Source organism: Lactuca virosa, chromosome 3, assembly GCF_052849685.1.
Source record: "Lactuca virosa cultivar CGN04683 chromosome 3, Lactuca_virosa_CGN04683_v6, whole genome shotgun sequence".
NCBI lineage: Eukaryota > Viridiplantae > Streptophyta > Magnoliopsida > Asterales > Asteraceae > Lactuca > Lactuca virosa.
Genome location: NC_136428.1, coordinates 246,409,146 through 246,427,586, shown reverse-complemented (window position 1 = coordinate 246,427,586; position 18,441 = coordinate 246,409,146). Strand labels below are relative to the sequence as shown.

General features: G+C 42.4%; 1 protein-coding gene across 1 annotated transcript; it reads left to right on the top strand.

Moving 5' to 3' along the window:
* The first annotated feature begins 5,010 nt into the window (after window positions 1-5,010).
* On the top strand, window positions 5,011-7,353 carry LOC145164503 (uncharacterized). Its single transcript, XM_079083215.1, has 3 exons — window positions 5,011-5,955; window positions 6,202-6,330; window positions 6,739-7,353. Exons 1-3 carry the CDS (start codon window positions 5,011-5,013, stop codon window positions 7,351-7,353), a joined length of 1,689 nt encoding a protein of 562 aa, XP_078939341.1.
* The last annotated feature ends 11,088 nt before the right edge of the window (window positions 7,354-18,441 follow it).

Here is an 18,441-nt window from a genome sequence, read left to right as displayed (position 1 = left end):
CGCCTCGAGTGACCACCATTATGTAAATAAACAATACAAACCATGAGAAAATATTCGAAGAATCTCACATGTAACTGGTCCCTTAGTATCCTCGTGACTCCCTTGAATTGAGTATGGATCCTGTCCTTTCAGTAGTACGGACCCAATACAACCTTCCACACATATCCGTACCTTTCTCAAGGGTCATCCCGATTTCCCTAAGTGACCAACATATTCCATAACCCCACTAAACCACGTATCTGCTAATGCTAACATGCTTCCTAGGTTTTCCTAGGATTCCTTTCCCGACACTCTCCGCAATCAGCTACAGAAGAAGCCCCCACTAATACCCGCTAACTACCTTACAAATATAATTACATGCGACAGATACTAGATAATTCTTTAATTGTATGGTCTCACACTACAATAGTTGGACTCAGAAAAGATTTGTGCAATAGAGTTGAACCTAACCTTCTAAAATTATCTAATTTATGTGACATGTAACCTATCATATTTTCTTGATAGCTAACTAGTATTAATAGTGGTTCCAAAAAGCACAAAGCAAGCAACATTCGAGCATCGAGTTCTAACCAGTGCATTGCCTAACATGCCATCCTAACATATCATCTATAATCCAAACTAGCATGCAATTCTAAAGGCACAATAAGCATACAAAGGCATCTCTCCTATCACATAATTTTGAGCAGATCCTTAGCCCTAATCTTGCATGCTATTCTCATATTCATATACTGAATCAATAAACATGTATAGATATTTGGGAACACTTACTTGAGCTCGGCCGATTGCATGCATCACACCCCTTCTTTCTAGTAGTAACCCTTTTTAGAAAAGTTATTTCTTTATTAAAAACTTACCAAATCCTCAGTTTGAGTTTAGACACACCTGAGAGTCTGTCTAAATCTTTAAAACCAAGGCTCTGATACCAACTTCAAACATCCTAAAAATCATAGATAAAAATTTCATTTTTAATTCAACCCAAATCAACAAATATTCAATTCAAACTATCCAAAAGTATGCCATAGTAAAATACTTATCAGAGTAGAATTCCCAAAATCATAAAAATGCAGAAACATGGGTGGATGCGTTGCGATCAAGTCATGCCGATCCCTTTCAAACTGGAAGTACATGAAACATAAACTTAAATTGTAAGCACAAATCAGAGTGAGTTCCCCAAGTACAAAATACCACACATAACATACATACGTCATATATACATATCATGCTGAAACATGTAACAAGTCTATTTCACCCCTAAATCCCTTCCAACTCTCTGAGTCCCTTCCGAATCATTGGGGCCCTTTCGACTCTCTGGGTCCCTTTCGACTCCTTTGGTATCTTTCAACACGTACGGGTCTATTTCACCCCTACAGTTAAGCATACAGTCAGACAAGCAAGAGTCACAAAGACAACAACCACACACAAGCATATCAGTAAGTGTCACACATATCAGTACTATCCTAATACATATTCCAGTGGGCCGACATTGGTTCCTTCGACCCACAAGTACAGTGAGGAGACTCACCTCAGTCTGAAGATAGACAAACCACACTCCCGGGCTGTTGCTACTACGGCTCCTCACACTGAAAATTCCAAATTAACCCTAATTAATACGCAAGGTAATAACCCATAAAAGGTCTAAACTACCATCCAACATTCTAAGGGGGTAAAAGACCATTTTACGCTTCCCTTAATGGGCCCCTCAACCCATGACCCAAGCCCAAAAGACCTAAGGCCCAAGAGACCTAAAGCCCAAAAATGGCCCAAAAAATCATAAGGCCCAATAATGGCCCAAATGACCTAAAACCCCAAAAGGTTTCTTGGTGAGTACACTAAGTGTACCATCAGTACGCCCTGTATACTAGCTTTCGCCAAAAGAAAACGGGGACTCAGTCACGTACGATTTTGTACGCCATGTGTACGTCCTAGATTGCCAAAACGCCATTAAGCACTTAATGATTTAAGTCCAAATGTCGATTTTGCAGATCTAGCTCTTGGGGGAAGTCTTAAACGATAAAGTCACCAACTTGATGCCTTTGCATGGATCTAAGAGACTCAAACCTAGATTTAGCATTCTACTTTCATCAAATGATCATTAACTTAGGCATGGTTGATCTACAACAATCACAATGAAAACTTAATGAACTAGGAACCTCAGAAACATCGAAAGGAACATCTCATAACTTCTGGAGTAACATTTACTCACAAGAACTCATTCATGGGACCAAAATATGCTAAAATCTCAACTAGTTCTAAATCTAAGCATAGAATAACCAAGTTCAAGACTTTATAACTCTAGGACGCTGAGAAATATGAATAAACCATGGATCTACAAGCTCCTACTTGATCAATTCTCTTTTACCAATCTTTTTCTTCTTCAAGATGCACTAAACACACACCAAAATATACATAAGGATCAATTCTCTCTAGAAATGGTTTAGGGTTTTGAGATAATCCTATTAAGGACTATGAAGGTTGATAATGAGAGAGCCTTGGGGCATACAATGTTTAAATAGGATGAAAACCCTAAATTTTAGGGTTTGCCCCTGGCTCACGTACGTCCAGCGTACCAGGAGGTTAATCCCATGTCCAAGATCCTTCGAGGTACGCCCAGCGTACCTCATTTACACCCAACATACTTGGTCTCCATGCAAAATAAATAAACACTTAACAAATAATTAATTTACCTAAAAAACCGGGCGTTACAGTAATTCTTATCTATGCCCCACATAACTTATTGAAGGCCCGTTACACCCTGCGTAACTTTTAGTTACATCCTGTGTATTCTAAAAATCCCTAAATTTCACTTCAACTTCAAACAATTATAATCGTTTCAACTCCATTTTTGGCATTCTTTATATGCACGAAAACGTATTGAAGATCCCTAAAATCCTATCTAAATACTTTTGACTGATTACATACCGAACTAAAATCCTTAATTCATGAAAGAAATCTGAAACAACATTTTTCCCATTTTACCGATTAACTCCAAAACACAAACGAAGAGCTTGGATCACATAACCAATATTATCCACATCCAATAGGGTCTAAATCCTATTCCCTTGAAGCCCAAGGCCTTTAACTGATCCATTTATTGTCTATAATCCCGAAATAATAAACTTCTCGAAACAGGATGCTACACTACCCCTCAAATTTTCCCGTAAAATGTAAATTTAGTGATTTTTTTTTCAAAAATCCATGATAAATCCGTTGGAAATTCGTCACAAATCCGTCAGCAATCCATCACAAAGTCTGATAATTGTGAATTTAGTGTAAATTCATAGGTTTAATGACGATTTTGTGACGAAAACTTCCTTTGTAAATGAATTCTTTGTAGTAGTGCAACCCCCGATTTTTCGTTCTGGATCTGCCACTAGGGAGTAGTCCCATTTCATTCTAAGGGCTCTCACCATAAAGGACCCATCGAGGGTTAGTCTACATCTCCAAATATCACCATTTTTGAGTTACCTGCTTAGTGAAAACAGAGGAAACATGGATTTTTTTTTGAGATCCTTACTGACACTTGCAATATTATTCCACACTCCTGGTAAGGATTTTTTTTCCGAATAATAATCATCAGGTTTGGACTGAAGATTGTGCAAAGCTGTAATGACTACAGCCCATAACATATTCTATTAATCATATCTTAATCGATACCACCATTTCATTATAAGAGAGATATTAAGGGATTTAATTCTACCAACCCCTAAGCCCCCTGAATCTTTGGAAGCAGTCACCTTGTCCCATGAGATCTAGTGGACTGTCTTTTTTTTGTCTGATCCTCCCCAAAGGAATCTTCTTCAAATCTTTTCTAGAGTCTCAATAACCCCATATGGAGCCTTAAATAATGAGAGGAAATAGGTTGCAATATTACCTAAGACAGATTGGAGTAAAATTGCTTTTAGACAAATTTTGGTCAAGTGGGGATCAATTGTTCATTTGGATGATAATATTGGTGAAGATGTGTATAAATCACGTGTTTGTATTCTTACTTCGTCTCTAGATATTATATCTGAAGTCTTCAAAGTTACGGTTGATGGTGAAGTGTTCCCTATTCGTATTAAAGAAGCACCTGGCTGGAATCCTTCTTTCATGTGGGATTCTAATAATAATCATCAACGAGGTGTCGAGGCTTTTGATCATTCTGAACAAGAGGGTAGTAATGATTCCATAGTTGGCAATGAAGAGGCTTCAGAGGACCCCTTTGGAATTTATGATGTTTTGGAAAAAATTGATAATGAACATAACTTGTATAAAAAATAAGTTAATGTGCCCAAGTCTCAGGGGAAAAATCGGAATTCTCCTTCAGTTATAGGAAAAGAATCGATGCCAAATCCCTCTCCTGATATAGGCTCTGCCCCAGCTCCTTTCTGCCCCTTCCATTTTGCCACCTGATGGGTGTATGCAGCCTGCGCCAAGTACTACAGCTCGAGCGACAACATATTTAGCTGCCAAAGATTTGACAGCAACAATTCTACCCACTTCAGTGACACCTGATGATGTTGTCACAGCGGCTCCTTTAGCTTTGGATACTCCTCTTGATAACATTTGCAATACAATTCAAAATTCAGGGTCTAATAAGTTTGTTAACAATGAAGTTGCTCCTAATATTGATCGGGTTCAAAGTAATATTATAGGTTTTTCTGGAGGTTTTGGGCGGATATCGGGTATCAATTTTTCTGAAAAAGATCTTTCTCATCCACCGGGTTTTTCTAATAAATGTTTTTCTGTTTTGGGGGATAATCAAAGTGTCTCGGAGGGTATTAATAAAAATAATTCTTTTTTAATTGAATTACAAAAAACTATTGAAATGGGAGAAACATTGGGATACAATATGGATGGTTGTTTGGATCGTGTTACAGAAATCTTAAAGGGACACGTTGTGGGGAAATTTCCTAAATGAATTGTCTCTCAATAAATATTCAAGGGGAGGGCTCCTTTGATAAGAGGAGTTGGATCCTAAAACTTTGTATTCGGTATAAAGTTAATTTTTTGGCAATTCAGGAATCTAAAATGGATTGTGTTGATTTGGGTACGGTTAGATCGTTGTGGGGTAATTCTTCTTTTATGCACGCTTTTTCTCCATCTTGTGGAGCTTATGGTGGTATTATTGCCATATGGGACCCAGATTCTTTTTCCCATTCACGGGTTTCAATTCACGATTGGTATGTGGCTATTCAGGCGGTTTGGATTCGTTCGGGTCTAGAAGTTCTTTTTATAGTTGTGTATGCCCCTCAAGCTTTAATCAATAAAAGACTTCTTTGGGAAGAGATTTATAACCTTGTTTCAACTTTTTCGGGAGAATGTATTTTTATGGGTGATTTTAATGAAGTTCGGGATGATTCAGAGAGATTGGGTTCGAATTTTAATTCTCATGCAACTAGAGTTTTCAATGCTTTTATTGAGTCCCTTGCTCTTGTGGATATTCCGATGGGTGGTCCTCACTATACTTGGAGTGACAAATGGGGCTCCAAATTCAGCAAACTTGACAGATTTTTGGTTACACAAGGGTTATTGGATTCTTTGCCTCATCTTTCAGATCTTGTATTGGAAAAGAATATCCCTGATCATCGTCCTATTCTTCTGTTGGAGCACCGGGTTGACTATGGCCCTACACCTTTTCGTATTTTCCACTCGTGGTTTGATATGGATGGGTTTGACAATGTTGTTCGGGAGTCTTGGCCTAATGCTCTGTTAGGGGCAAATATGTCTAATCCTTGGGTTAGATTTAATAAAAAACTTCAATTTCTTAAATCTAAAATTAGGGAGTGGAATTCTAAGAACCGTGATATGATGGCAACAAAAAGAAACAACCTGCAAGTTTTGCTTGAATCTATAGACAACAGTCTTATGGAGAAGGATGGATCAGCTATTTTGAGGGAGCAGAGAGTTTCCTTATTGAAGGAGATGTCAGAGCTTGATCACTTAATTCATATTGATCTTGCTCAGAAAGCTAAAGTTTAATGGAGCATTGAAGGGGATGAAAATTCTAGTTTTTTTCATGGGATTATTAACCGTAAAAGGAGACAAACAGCTATTCGAGGTCTTATGATTGATGGAGTGTGGGTGGATAACCCGACCACTGTCAAGAAGGGGTTATATGATTATTATCATTCCTTATTTCAGGAGTGTCTGTCTTGGCGTCCTGTGACAAATCCGTATCTTTTTAGTAATTTAACCCCTACACAGGTTGATTTTTTATAGTCTCCTTTCTCTTCGGAGGAGATAAAAAGGGCAGTTTGGGATTGTGGTTCCATAAAAGCTCCGAGCCCATATGGTTTTAGTTTTGGGTTTTTCAAACACTATTGGGATCTTGTAGCAGAAGATGTTGGGGCATTTTTTTAATCATTTCTTTTTAAATTCTTCTATTCCAAAGTGGTGCAATGCTTCTTTTTCACTATTATTCCAAAAATTAGAGACCCGAAAACTGCAAAAGACTATAGACCCATTAGTCTTATCGGTTGCCAATATAAAATTATTTGTGAACGCTTAGCTAATCGTCTGGTGGAGGTTATTCATAGTGTTGTTAGCCTTGAGCAATCCGCGTTTATTAAAGGTAGACAAATTCTAGATGGTCCTTTTCTCTTGAATGAAGTCGTCGCTTGGTGTAAGGAGTCTTGAATTCCCTTGATGCTTTTTAAGGTGGACTTTGAGAAAGCCTATGATTCTTTATCATGGGATTATCTTCTGGAAATCATGTCAATTATGGGATTTGGTTCCAAGTTGTGTGGGTGGATTTAGGAATTATTGGCCACTGCTAGGGCTTCAGTTTTGGTTAATGGTTCCCCGACAGATGAATTCCAAATGCACCGGGGTTTGAGACAAGGTGATCCGCTTTCACCCTTTCTCTTTATTCTCGCTATGGAAGGTTTACACGTTGCTTTGATGAGGGCTAGGATGGGGAATATGTTCAGGGGTATTTCTATTTCAGGAATTGAGATTTCACATCTTCTTTATGCGGATGATGTTATGTTGGTTTCTTCTTGGAACCCTGAAACTATGGAACGACTTATTAGTATTCTTAGGTGTTTTTATTTGGCATCCGGTCTGAAAATCAATTTGGCAAAAAGTAAATTGATAGGTGTGGGAGTTCCATATTCCCAGGTTCTTGAAGTGGCAGCTAGTATAGGTTGTGCAGCTTCAAACCTCCCCTTTGTGCATCTTGGTATTCCTGTGGGCCAGATTTTGACTCGGATTAATGCTTGGGCTTCCGTCATTGATCGGTTTCGGTCAAAGTTGTCGAATTGGAAGGCTAAGACTCTTTCTATTGGTGGTCGTCTTACGCTGGTGAAGTCTGTATTGGGTTCTTTGGGGAGCTATATGATGTCCATTTTCCTTACCCCCTCTCAGTCTTGAAGGAGTTAGAGAGATTGAGGGCGAGATTTTTTTGGGGTGCAGATGGGGACGAACGTCGGGTGCATTGGATTAGGTGGGATAGAGTTTTATCTTCAAAGGATGAAGGCGGATTAGGTATCGGAAGTTTTTTCTCTTTTAATAGGTCTATGATTTTTCGTTGGTGGTGGAGGTTTTCTCAGAGCCCTGATCTTTTGTGGGTTAGAGTGATAAAAGCTATTTATGGGTCAGATGGTGCTTGTAGGAATGTGATCTCTCCTACTAGTGGGCCAGGACCTTGGGTTGGGGTTATTCGTATGTTCTCCCAGTTGAGACAGAAAGATATTGACCTTCATTCTCTTTGCCCTATTAGAGTTGGAGATGGGATACTTACGTCTTTTTGGCATGATGTGTGGATGGGTGATATGCCTCTGTCTTCTATCTTTCCTAGAGTATATCTTCTAGACTTGCATAGACATGTTTCTATTAGTGAAAGGTTATCTATGAGTTTGGGGTTTAATACTTTCAGACGTAATCCTAGAGGAGGTGTGGAGCAGGAACAATGGGATAGTTTTACTTTACTTTTGCAGGATTTTCGTCTCCAGTCAGCTCCAAATAGATTGGGATGGGTGCTTGATACTTCGGATATTTATTCAGTTTCTTCAGCAAGGAGATATTTGGATGGTATTATGCTCTTCATTGGTGGTCCTGTTACTCATTGGAATAATTGGATTCCAATTAAGATTAATATTCTTATTTGGAGGATTAGACTTTTTAGTATCCCTACTAGAGAGCGTTTATCTCATAGGGGTATTTTGGTTGATTCCATTCTTTGTCCCATTTGTTCTTCTAGGGTGGAGACTATTGATCATATTTTTGTAGAGTGCCCTGATTTGATTATTTTATGGTCTCGTATTGCTGTTTGGTGGGGTGCCAATCTTCCTTCTCAGATTACTGTGGAGTCTCTTATCAACTGGCCGGCGTCTTGTCCTTGGAGAATTGGTCAACGGAAAGCTTTTGATGCAGTGAATTTAATTTCGTTTTGGTGCATTTGGAATTTCATAAATACTACGATTTTTGGAGCGGCTATTCCCAGGAAATCTTTGATTTTTGATGATGTTGTTTTCAAGTCTTTTCATTGAATTTCGAATAGGTGTACAAAAGCCAAGCTTAGTTGGTCGTCTTGGCTTCATAATCCTATTTCAGCTACTATTTTGATGTAATTCTTTTTCTAGCTCATTGCTAGCTTTTAATAAATTTCCGCTGTTCCAAAAAAAAAAAAAACTTCATTGTCTTACAAAATCATTTTCCAATAGTAATATAGATTATGTCATTGCTATTGCGAAACATAAAACCAATGTAACAAATTTAAAAAAATTTAAAAATATTGAAGACAATTTAAGTTTAGTCACAAATCCTTATTCTAATAAATAAATAAGTTTATTCTCCTATTGACAAGTGTCACAATATTAGAAATCATCATTAATGTCAACCTATTAATTATCCATTTTAAATTTCCCACTCAAATTATATTAAATTAATAATTAATAATTAATTCTTCATTTCAAATTTTAAATTTCATAATCTAATTACATTAAATTAATATCATTAAAATAAAAAATAAAATAAAATAAATATATATTATAAGGTGATATAATTTCATGTATTTATTTAAATCAACGATTATAATTTTATATAACTAAAAAATATATCTTAATTAATAATTTATTTAAAATAATTTATTTGAAATAACTGATTAATATTTTAAGTTTTTACTATGAATTTTTAATTAATTTTATAACCGTGATTCTTACGGGTTATAAACTAATGAAACGATATTAAAAACCTTTCAAGATATTGATTCATTCGATGAATGCATTATAGTGGCAATTTAAGTTTAGTCACAAATGAAACGATATGTAAAACCGTTCAAGGTATTAAAAAATTTGACGTTTTTTTTTCTTCATGTGGATGCATGTATTTCTTTAAACTACATATAAAGTTTAGAAAACAAGAATGCATGTAACATCCGGATTCCCAGGTATTCTATGTTATTCATTTAATTTGAGTTATAAGGAGGGACTCGACGAGTTGACGCCTAGACTCGTCGAGTAGGATCGCGATTTGCTGACTGGATTAATGAAGGGACTCGACGAGTCGATGGGTGGACTCGACGAGTCCGCGCTGTGGATAGAAACCCTAAATCTTTGGGCCTGTGCCCTATTTAAGGGTCCTTATAGCCCTCAATTGCGGCTACCAGTCCAGAGAGAGAAACCCTAGAGAGCTTGAACGTGTGGTATAAGAGAGAGAGCCTTTTTGATCTGCAACTTTGAGGTAGTAAATCGATCCCTTCTTCTGTTTAGTATGAGATCCTTGAACTTAGGGTTTTCTATACCCTTTTATTGGCTTGAAATGATGAGTATATTGTCCCTTTGAGTGTTAGACTCTGGATCTGCACCTTGAGAGGTCCAAAGAGCCTTATCCAACCTGCTTTATGTTGTTCCATGGAAGAAATGATCTTAGGTTGCCTTTTTAGAGATGATTTCACCAAAGAGAGTCCTATGTGTGTTGCATGAGTGTAAAGGTCGGATCTTTACGTGATTATTGTGAATGGGGAAGGCAGATCTATAGGTTAGAGAAGCGGATCTGACCTCAGAAGGTCATTTGAGTGTTGCCATGGACGCTACTCGCCGAGTTCATAAGTGGACTTGACGAGTCGAGTCGGGGTTGCCCCGCGATTCGTGACAGGTGTAACCCGTCGAGTGAAGGGATGAATCGACGTGCCAAGTGAGGCTAGAAGGATTCTGAGGACCCGCATGGACTCGCCGAGTCGCCCATGTGCACTCGATGAGTCGGGTCAAAGTTTGACCGTTGACTTCAGTTGACCTTAGGGTTTTGGTCAAGCTGATTCAAGAGAGTTCAGGGAGGGGTAGGATAGCCTTCTACCCAATCTTTAGAGATGAGGCTATGAGAGGGTATTGATCAGGAATGTCATTCGTATGATAGGAGGAGGCTAGGTCGGGACGTCAAGCACGAGAGTTTATCCGACTTCGTACGAGGTGAGTCTTCTCACTATACTGTACCTAGAGTGGTACCTATGTGTGACCGGAAGGTCTTATATGCGATGAGATGTATGTGATGTATGCTGTTATATGATATGTATGTGTTATGTATGTTATGAATGATAAGGACCGGAAGGTCATCATGATGTGGACCGGAAGGTCAGGATGATATGGACCGAAAGGTCATTACGGGTAGGGCCGGAAAGTCTACCAGGGTTGTGGGAAAGAAGTCCTCTGAGACACAGTGACCGGAAGGTCTTATAGCCTTGAGTGGCGTATGTGCGTATGTGGTATTTTGGGGAACTCACTAAGCATTTATGCTTACAGTTTTTGTGTTATGTGTTTCAGGTACTAGCGAGGATCGCAGGAAGGCGCCGGCGTGATCCGTACACACTCATGGAGTTTATGTCTTGAGATTCTGGGATCTGTTTTGTTATGATAACATTGGATACATTATGTTTTGATATTACCTTATGAAATAAAGTATGTTTTAAGAATGAAAAATTGTTTTGGAAATTTACGTTGTTACAAGTTGGTATCAGAGCCTTGGTTTGAGGGATTCAGATGCACCTTCAGGTGTATTTGAACTCAAACTGAGGATTTGAGAAAGTTTTTCGTAAACTAAACAATTTTTCTAAAAAGTAAAAGCATTTGAGAAAAGCAGAAGGAAGCAATGTGTACGATCAGCCAGCGCCCGAACGGTGATTTCCCAAAATACCCTTACATTATGTGTTATGATATATGTTATGATATGTTATGCATGCTAGAGTAGGCTAGGTGTTCATATTTGGACTAGAGTGGCCTGATTTGTGATGCCTTAGCCTAGGAAGATTTCTGCTGCTATGTGATGCTTGAGAGTGAGTAGGTAGCAGTGAGGAGCTTATGAGAGGTCTACCGAAGGGTAGCCTATGCCAGCGAGATGTAGAGTACTTGTGATCTGGGATCCTAGGAGGAGGACTTGGGGTGAATACTGATGCGGTGTGGACGGTAGTATAGGGCCCGTACTACTGAAGACACCGGATCAGTGCGCAGTCCAAGTAAGAATCCTTAGGGTACTAGGGAACAAGTAGGGTTGAGTGATCGAGTGCGAGTATGCTCGAGCAAGTCTCTGATATTTTTATGTTGTATTTCAGAAACATCATGGTTGGGACACGCCACAGACCGGAGACGAGCGGCGTGAGTGACGAGGAGCTTCGTCAGATGATCCACGATGAGGTGACTGCGGCGATCCGAGTCGAGATTCCGGAGATGTTTGGGTCTATCAAGACCACATTGATTGAGACCTTTGATGAGCGGTACGTAGCGGTTACTGAGGCTGCGGCTACTGCAGCTACTGCAGCTGTTGCTGCTGCTAGACCTCAGGGGGGTCACTCGATGTTGTTCCGGGTGTTCAGCAACACGAAGCCACCGGAGTTTGATGGGACGCAGGATCCGATTGCTGCGATGAGGTGGATTTCTGATATCGAGGGATGCTTCTACACCTGTTCGTGTCTGGAGCATTTGAGGGTTCGGTTTGCGTTGAACCAGCTTCGCTTGGGAGCGAAGGACTGGTGGAAGTTTGTGACGGCGAACTTCACTCTTGCAGAGATTTCGGAGGTGACCTGGGAGAGGTTCACCATCATGTTCAGAGACGAGTACGTTCCCCCAGTGGAGAGGGAACGGTTGGCACAAGAGTTTTTGTCCCTCAAGCAGGGGACGGAGTCAGTGACCGTGATCACACGGATGTTTCATGAGAGGGCGTTGTTTTGCCCTGAGCACGTGTCGTCTGAGCAGGCACGCATGAGTCGGTACTTGAGCATTTTGAGGAGGGATATCAGGGAGTTCGTGGCGAACTCATCATACCGGAAATTTGCTGAGCTCCAGGCAAATGCCCGGAAGAGGGAGATTGAGCTGGAGACTCAGGCCCGGGAAGAGGCCGAGTCTCAGGGGAGGGATCGGCGGCCGGCACAGTCTCAGCCGGCAGCCAAGCGGGCAAAGCCCGCCGATTCGAGATCTGGAGGCCAGAAGGGCCGCACTTGTGGGAAGTGCGGCAAGGGACATGATGAGGTTTGTCGATCAGGTGCTTGCTACAAGTGTGGCAAGGAGGGGCATATAGCCAAGGACTGCCCCAAGGGATTTATGGTTTGCTTTCATTGCAACCAGACGGGCCATCGGAAGGCCGAGTGCCCGTAGCTGTTACAGGGATCAGCGCAGGGATCTGCCCCTGCTACTGCACGAGCTATTGAGGGTCGGCCAGTAAAGGCCGAGGCACCGAAGGCCCACTGGAGAGCCTTCTAGTTGACGGCGGAGGAGGTCCGTGCAGTGCCCGATGTTGTGGCTGGTATGTATTCTTTCATTTATTTATGCTGAGTTTGAGATATTGTGCTTATATTATGATATGCTTAGGTACTTTTCTTGTGAGTTCTGTACCTGCGTTGGTGTTATTTAACTCGGGTGCGAGTCGGTCATTTGTGTCGTTAGCATTTAGTCAGCGCCTCAGTATTCAGCGGGAGGCGTTGAGTCGACCTCTACGAGTTTCCATAGCTGACGAGCGAGCGGTGTATGCTACGGATGTGATTCGAGGATGTGTACTCGAGATCTTCGATGTTGAGTTCCCGATAGATCTAGTCCCGATTGCGATGGGGGACGTGTGTGTCATAGTGGGCATGGATTGGTTGAGCCGATTTGGGGCTGTTATAGACTGCGAGCGACAGTTGGTGACGATACGAGGCCCTAGTGGGGGAGTACTTACGGTGTACGGCGAGGGTACCCGTTCTGGGTCAGCATTTTGTTCGGCTGGTAGAGCGAGGCAGAGCCTACAGCAGGGCTGTAGCGGGTTTGTGGCTTATGTGATGGATTCACGGGTGGCCACCGAGGGTTAGTGATGTGCCGATAGTGCGTGAGTTCCCGGATGTTTTCCCCGAGGAGTTGTCGGGTGTGCCTCCCTGGAGGCAAGTGGAGTTTCGCATCGATTTGGTTCCGGGAGCGAAGCCTATCGCCAAGGCTCCCTATCGCCTTGCGCCACCAGAGATGCAGGAGTTATCCTCACAGCTTTAGGAGCTGTTGGGGAAAGGATTTATCAGACCGAGTAGCTCACCTTGGGGAGCGCCGATCCTTTTTGTCAAGAAAAAGGATGGTTCACACCAAATGTGCATTGATTACCGGGAGTTGAACAAGTTGACGGTCAAGAACCGTTATCCACTACCGAGGATTGATGATCTATTCGATCAGTTGCAGGGAGCATCTTGGTTCTCCAAGATAGACTTGAGGTCTGGATATCACCAGATGAGGGTGCGAGATGAGGATATCCAGAAGACGGTGTTTAGGACTCGTTATAGGCACTACGAGTTTGTGGTGATGCCTTTTGGGCTCACCAATGCACCAGCAGCGTTCATGGATCTCATGAACAGGGTATGCAAACTGATGTTGGTCAGGTCGGTAATTGTATTCATCGACGATATTCTGGTGTATTCGAGATCTAGAGAGCAGCATGAGGAGCATCTGAGAGAGATTCTCGGAGTTTTGAGATCAGAGATGCTCTATGCCAAATTTTCCAAGTGCGAGTTCTGGTTACGAGAGGTCCAGTTCTTGGGGCATCTCGTTAACCAGAATGTGATATTGGTCGATCCGGCCAAGATTAAGGCTGTGATGAGTTAGGAGGTGCCGAGATCACCCACCGAGATCAGGAGTTTTCTGGGGTTGGCCAGCTACTATCAGAGATTTATCAGGGATTTCTCCAAGATTGTCGTGCCTCTTACCAAGTTGACCCGGAAGGGCGTTGCTTTTTCGTGGGGTCCGGAGCAGCAGACCTCGTTTGAGACTCTTCGCCAGAGGTTGTGCGAAGCCCCAGTGTTATCCTTTCCAGAGGGAATTGAGGATTTTGTGGTGTACTACGACGCATCGATATCGGGGTTGGGGGCGGTGCTTATGCAGAGAGGGCATGTGATAGCGTATGCATCGAGGCAGCTGAAGCCTCATGAGACGAGGTATCCCACCCACGATCTGGAGTTGGGGGCAGTGGTGTTCGCCCTCAAGATCTGGCGTCACTATATGTATGGGGTTCGGTGTACCATATACACGGACCACAAGAGTTTGAAGTATTTGATGGATCAGCCCAACCTGAATATGCGCCAGAGGAGATGGTTGGATGTGGTAAAGGATTACGATTGTGAGATCCTGTACCACCCCGGCAAAGCTAATGTCGTAGCTGATGCTCTAAGCCGTAGGGCAGAGAGTGCCCCGATTCGAGACACTTGTATGCGATTGACGGTGATGACTCCGGTGTTGGACACCATTCGGGAGGCCCAGGCAGAGGCCGTAATACCAGAGAACCGCAAGAGGGAGCGGGTGATCGGGCAGGTGTCTGAGTTCGTTACCGATAGCCGAGGGCTGATGACCTTTCAAGGTCGGATTTGGGTGCCATGTACAGGCGGGGCACGTACCATTCTGATGGAGGAGGCGCATAGATCGAGGTTCTCGATCCATCCCGGAGCCACTAAGATGTATTTGGATTTGAAGAAAGACTATTGGTGGCCCTGTATGAAGAGGGATGTTGCGTGGTTCGTTGAGAGGTGCTTGGCCTGTCGTCGGGTTAAGGCCGAGCACCAGCGTCCGAATGGCAAGTTGCAGCCACTTGAGGTTCCCCAGTGGAAGTGGGAACAAATTTCCATGGATTTTATCACCAAATTGCCAAGGACCGCGAGGGGTGTTGATGCAATTTGGGTGATTGTTGACCGGCTGACGAAGAGCGCTCACTTCCTTGCTATCAGTGAGAGCTCTTCCGCAGAGAGGCTGGCCGAGTTGTATGTGAGAGAGGTGGTATCGCGTCGTGGAGTACCGATCTCGATTGTGTCCGATCGAGATGTACGTTTCACTTCCAGGTTCTGAAAGAAGTTCCATGAGGAGTTGGGTACGAGGTTGCATTTCAGTACCGCCTACCACCCACAGACGGACGGACAGAGTGAGGGGACGATTCAGACGCTCGAGGACATGCTTCGAGCATGTGTGTTGGACTTCGGAGGAAGTTGGGACACGTACTTGCCGTTGGCTGAGTTTTCCTATAACAACAGCCACCATTCGAGTATTGGTATGCCTCCCTTTGAGTTGTTGTACGGGAGGAGATGTCGGGCTCCCATTTGCTGGGGAGAGGTAGGGCAGCGCGTGATGGGTAGCACTGAGATAGTGCTTCAGACGACTGAGCAGATACAACAGGTCAGGCAGAGGTTGTTGACAGCTCAGAGTCGCCAGAAGAGTTATGCAGATAGGCGACGATCCGAGCTTGAGTTTCAGGTGGGAGACTTCGTACTCCTGAAGGTGTCTCCTTGGAAAGGAGTGATCCGATTCAGGAAGAGGGGCAAGCTGGGGCCCCAGTACATTAGTCCATTCAGGGTGACCGCGAGGGTGGGCAGGGTAGCGTATCGTTTGGAGCTACCTGCGGAGTTGAGCCAGATTCATGATACCTTCCACGTGTCTCAGTTGAGGAAGTGTATAGCCGACGAGTCGGCGGTGGTGCCGCTGGAGGATATTCAGGTGGATGCAAGCCTGAATTATGTTGAGAGACCGATCGCGATCCTGGATCAGAAGATCAAGGTTCTGAGGAACAAGGAGGTGCCCCTGGTTCAGGTCCAGTGGCAACATCGGAGAGGGTCCGAGCTGACTTGGGAGCCGGAGTTAGAGATGCGGGAGCAGCATCCAGAGTTGTTTGCCGAGCAAGACTTCAAGGGCGAGGTCTGATTCTAGTGGGGGAGAATTGTAACATCCGGATTCCCAGGTATTCTATGTTATTCATTTATTTTGAGTTATGAGGAGGGACTCGACGAGTTGACGCCTAGACTCGTCGAGTAGGATCGCGATTTGCTGACTGGATTAATGAAGGGACTCGACGAGTCGATGGGTGGACTCGACGAGTCCGCGCTGTGGACAGAAACCCTAAATCTTTGGGCCTGTGCCCTATTTAAGGGTCCTTATAGCCCTCAATTGCGGCTACCAGTCCAGAGAGAGAAACCCTAGAGAGCTTGAACGAGTGGTATAAGAGAGAGAGCCTTTTTGATCCTTATTAGTGTTTTTGCAAAGAAGAAGGTGTTTCCAGCAAGAGGAGGTCAAGGGGATTGCTATTCTGTGGATTTCTAGCTTGGATCTGCAACTTTGAGGTAGTAAATCGATCCCTTCTTCTGTTTAGTATGAGATCCTTGAATTTAGGGTTTTCTATACCCTTTTATTGGCTTGAAATGATGAGTATATTGTCCCTTTGAGTGTTAGACTCTGGATCTGGACCTTTAGAGGTCCAAAGAGCCTTATCCAACCTGCTTTATGTTGTTCCATGGAAGAAATGATCTTAGGTTGCCTTTTTAGAGATGATTTCACCAAAGAGAGTCCTATGTGTGTTGCATGAGTGTAAAGGTCGGACCTTTACGTGATTATTGTGAATGGGGAAGGCAGATCTATAGGTTAGAGAAGCGGATCTGACCTCAGAAGGTCATTTGAGTGTTGTCATGGACGCTACTCGCCGAGTTCATAAGTGGACTCGACGAGTCAAGTCGGGGTTGCCCCGCGATTCGTGACAGGTGTAACCCGTCGAGTGAAGGGATGACTCGACGGGTAGGGCCGGAAGGTCTACCAGGGTTGTGGGACGGAAGTCCTCTGAGACACAGTGACCGGAAGGTCTTATAGCCTTGAGTGGCGTATGTGCGTATGTGGTATTTTGGGGAACTCACTAAGCATTTATGCTTACAGTTGTTGTGTTATGTGTTTCAGGTACTAGCGAGGATCGCGGGAAGGCACCGGCATGATCCGTACACACTCATGGAGTTTATGTCTTGAGATTCTGGGATATGTTTTGTTATGATAACATTGGATACATTATGTTTTGATATTACCTTATGAAATAAAGTATGTTTTAAAAATGAAATATTGTTTTGGAAATTTACGTTGTTACAATGCAAAACAAAAATAACGAAAATAACTCTTTGATTAATCGGAAACTAACTCAAAACCGATGTTTTACAATCTTTTCTCATAATCATAAACTCGATTATGAACATGTATATATAGCCTAACAAACCAACTTGTATTAGACTAAGGGTTCGTTTGATAGTTGCTAACTGGGTTAGAAGCTTACTGAGTTAGAAGTTCTGACTGAGTTAACTACTGACTGAAACTTGCTGTTTGATTTTACATCTGACTGACTGTATAAAATGACTATATTACCCTCAAAGTAGATAATTTAATAACACATCATTAGTTGCAAGAATAAATTCCAAAGAATAAGGTTCTAAAAGTAGATAATTAAATAACCAAAACCAATTTACTTTTATTTTCTTGTCAAACAAAACATGAGGTGTATGATTAACAATGGGATACTAGATTCATAAGAGATTAACATCTCTCAAATGCCAAATTTAACCCTAATCAGTTGAAAAAATACAAAACTCTGATATAAATCTAGACAAAACCTTTATGTACACATTTACACATTTGATCTACATTTGACAATTTAATCCATAACACATATCCAGATGACCAAAGCTACTCCAATAACATATAACCTTTATTCACACATTACCAGAAACTAATCCAATAAGACATAAAAAACTCTACCACCAATCCCTAAATGTAAGTGTGTTGAACCCAAAATGCTATGTTGCAGCAATCAAAACAGACACGAACTCCACCCCCATTACATGAAGCCCCATTTGAGAAATCAAGAAATTAACAAAACTACACCACCAATCATTAAACACAAATCGTTAGAGATAACAGTCATATAACTAGAATAGTTCATTTGATCACTAACAGGGGAAAATCGGAAAAAAAATCAGCTTACCTGCGTTGCTGAGGAGGTCGTCGCCGGTAGAGGCCCCTGAGGTGTTGTCGGTGGTGTGCTATGTGGAAGGAAGGGCTGTAGAAGGAAGGGGTGTAGAAGGAATCGACCATTCTACTGATTTCAGGAGAAGAAGAAGAAGAAGAAGAAGAAGAAGAAGAAGAAATCGATTTACCTGTTGCGCTGCTTGGAGGTTGCCACCGGTAGAGGCTGATGAGGCGTCGCCGGTGTTGTGCTCTATTGAAGGAAGCG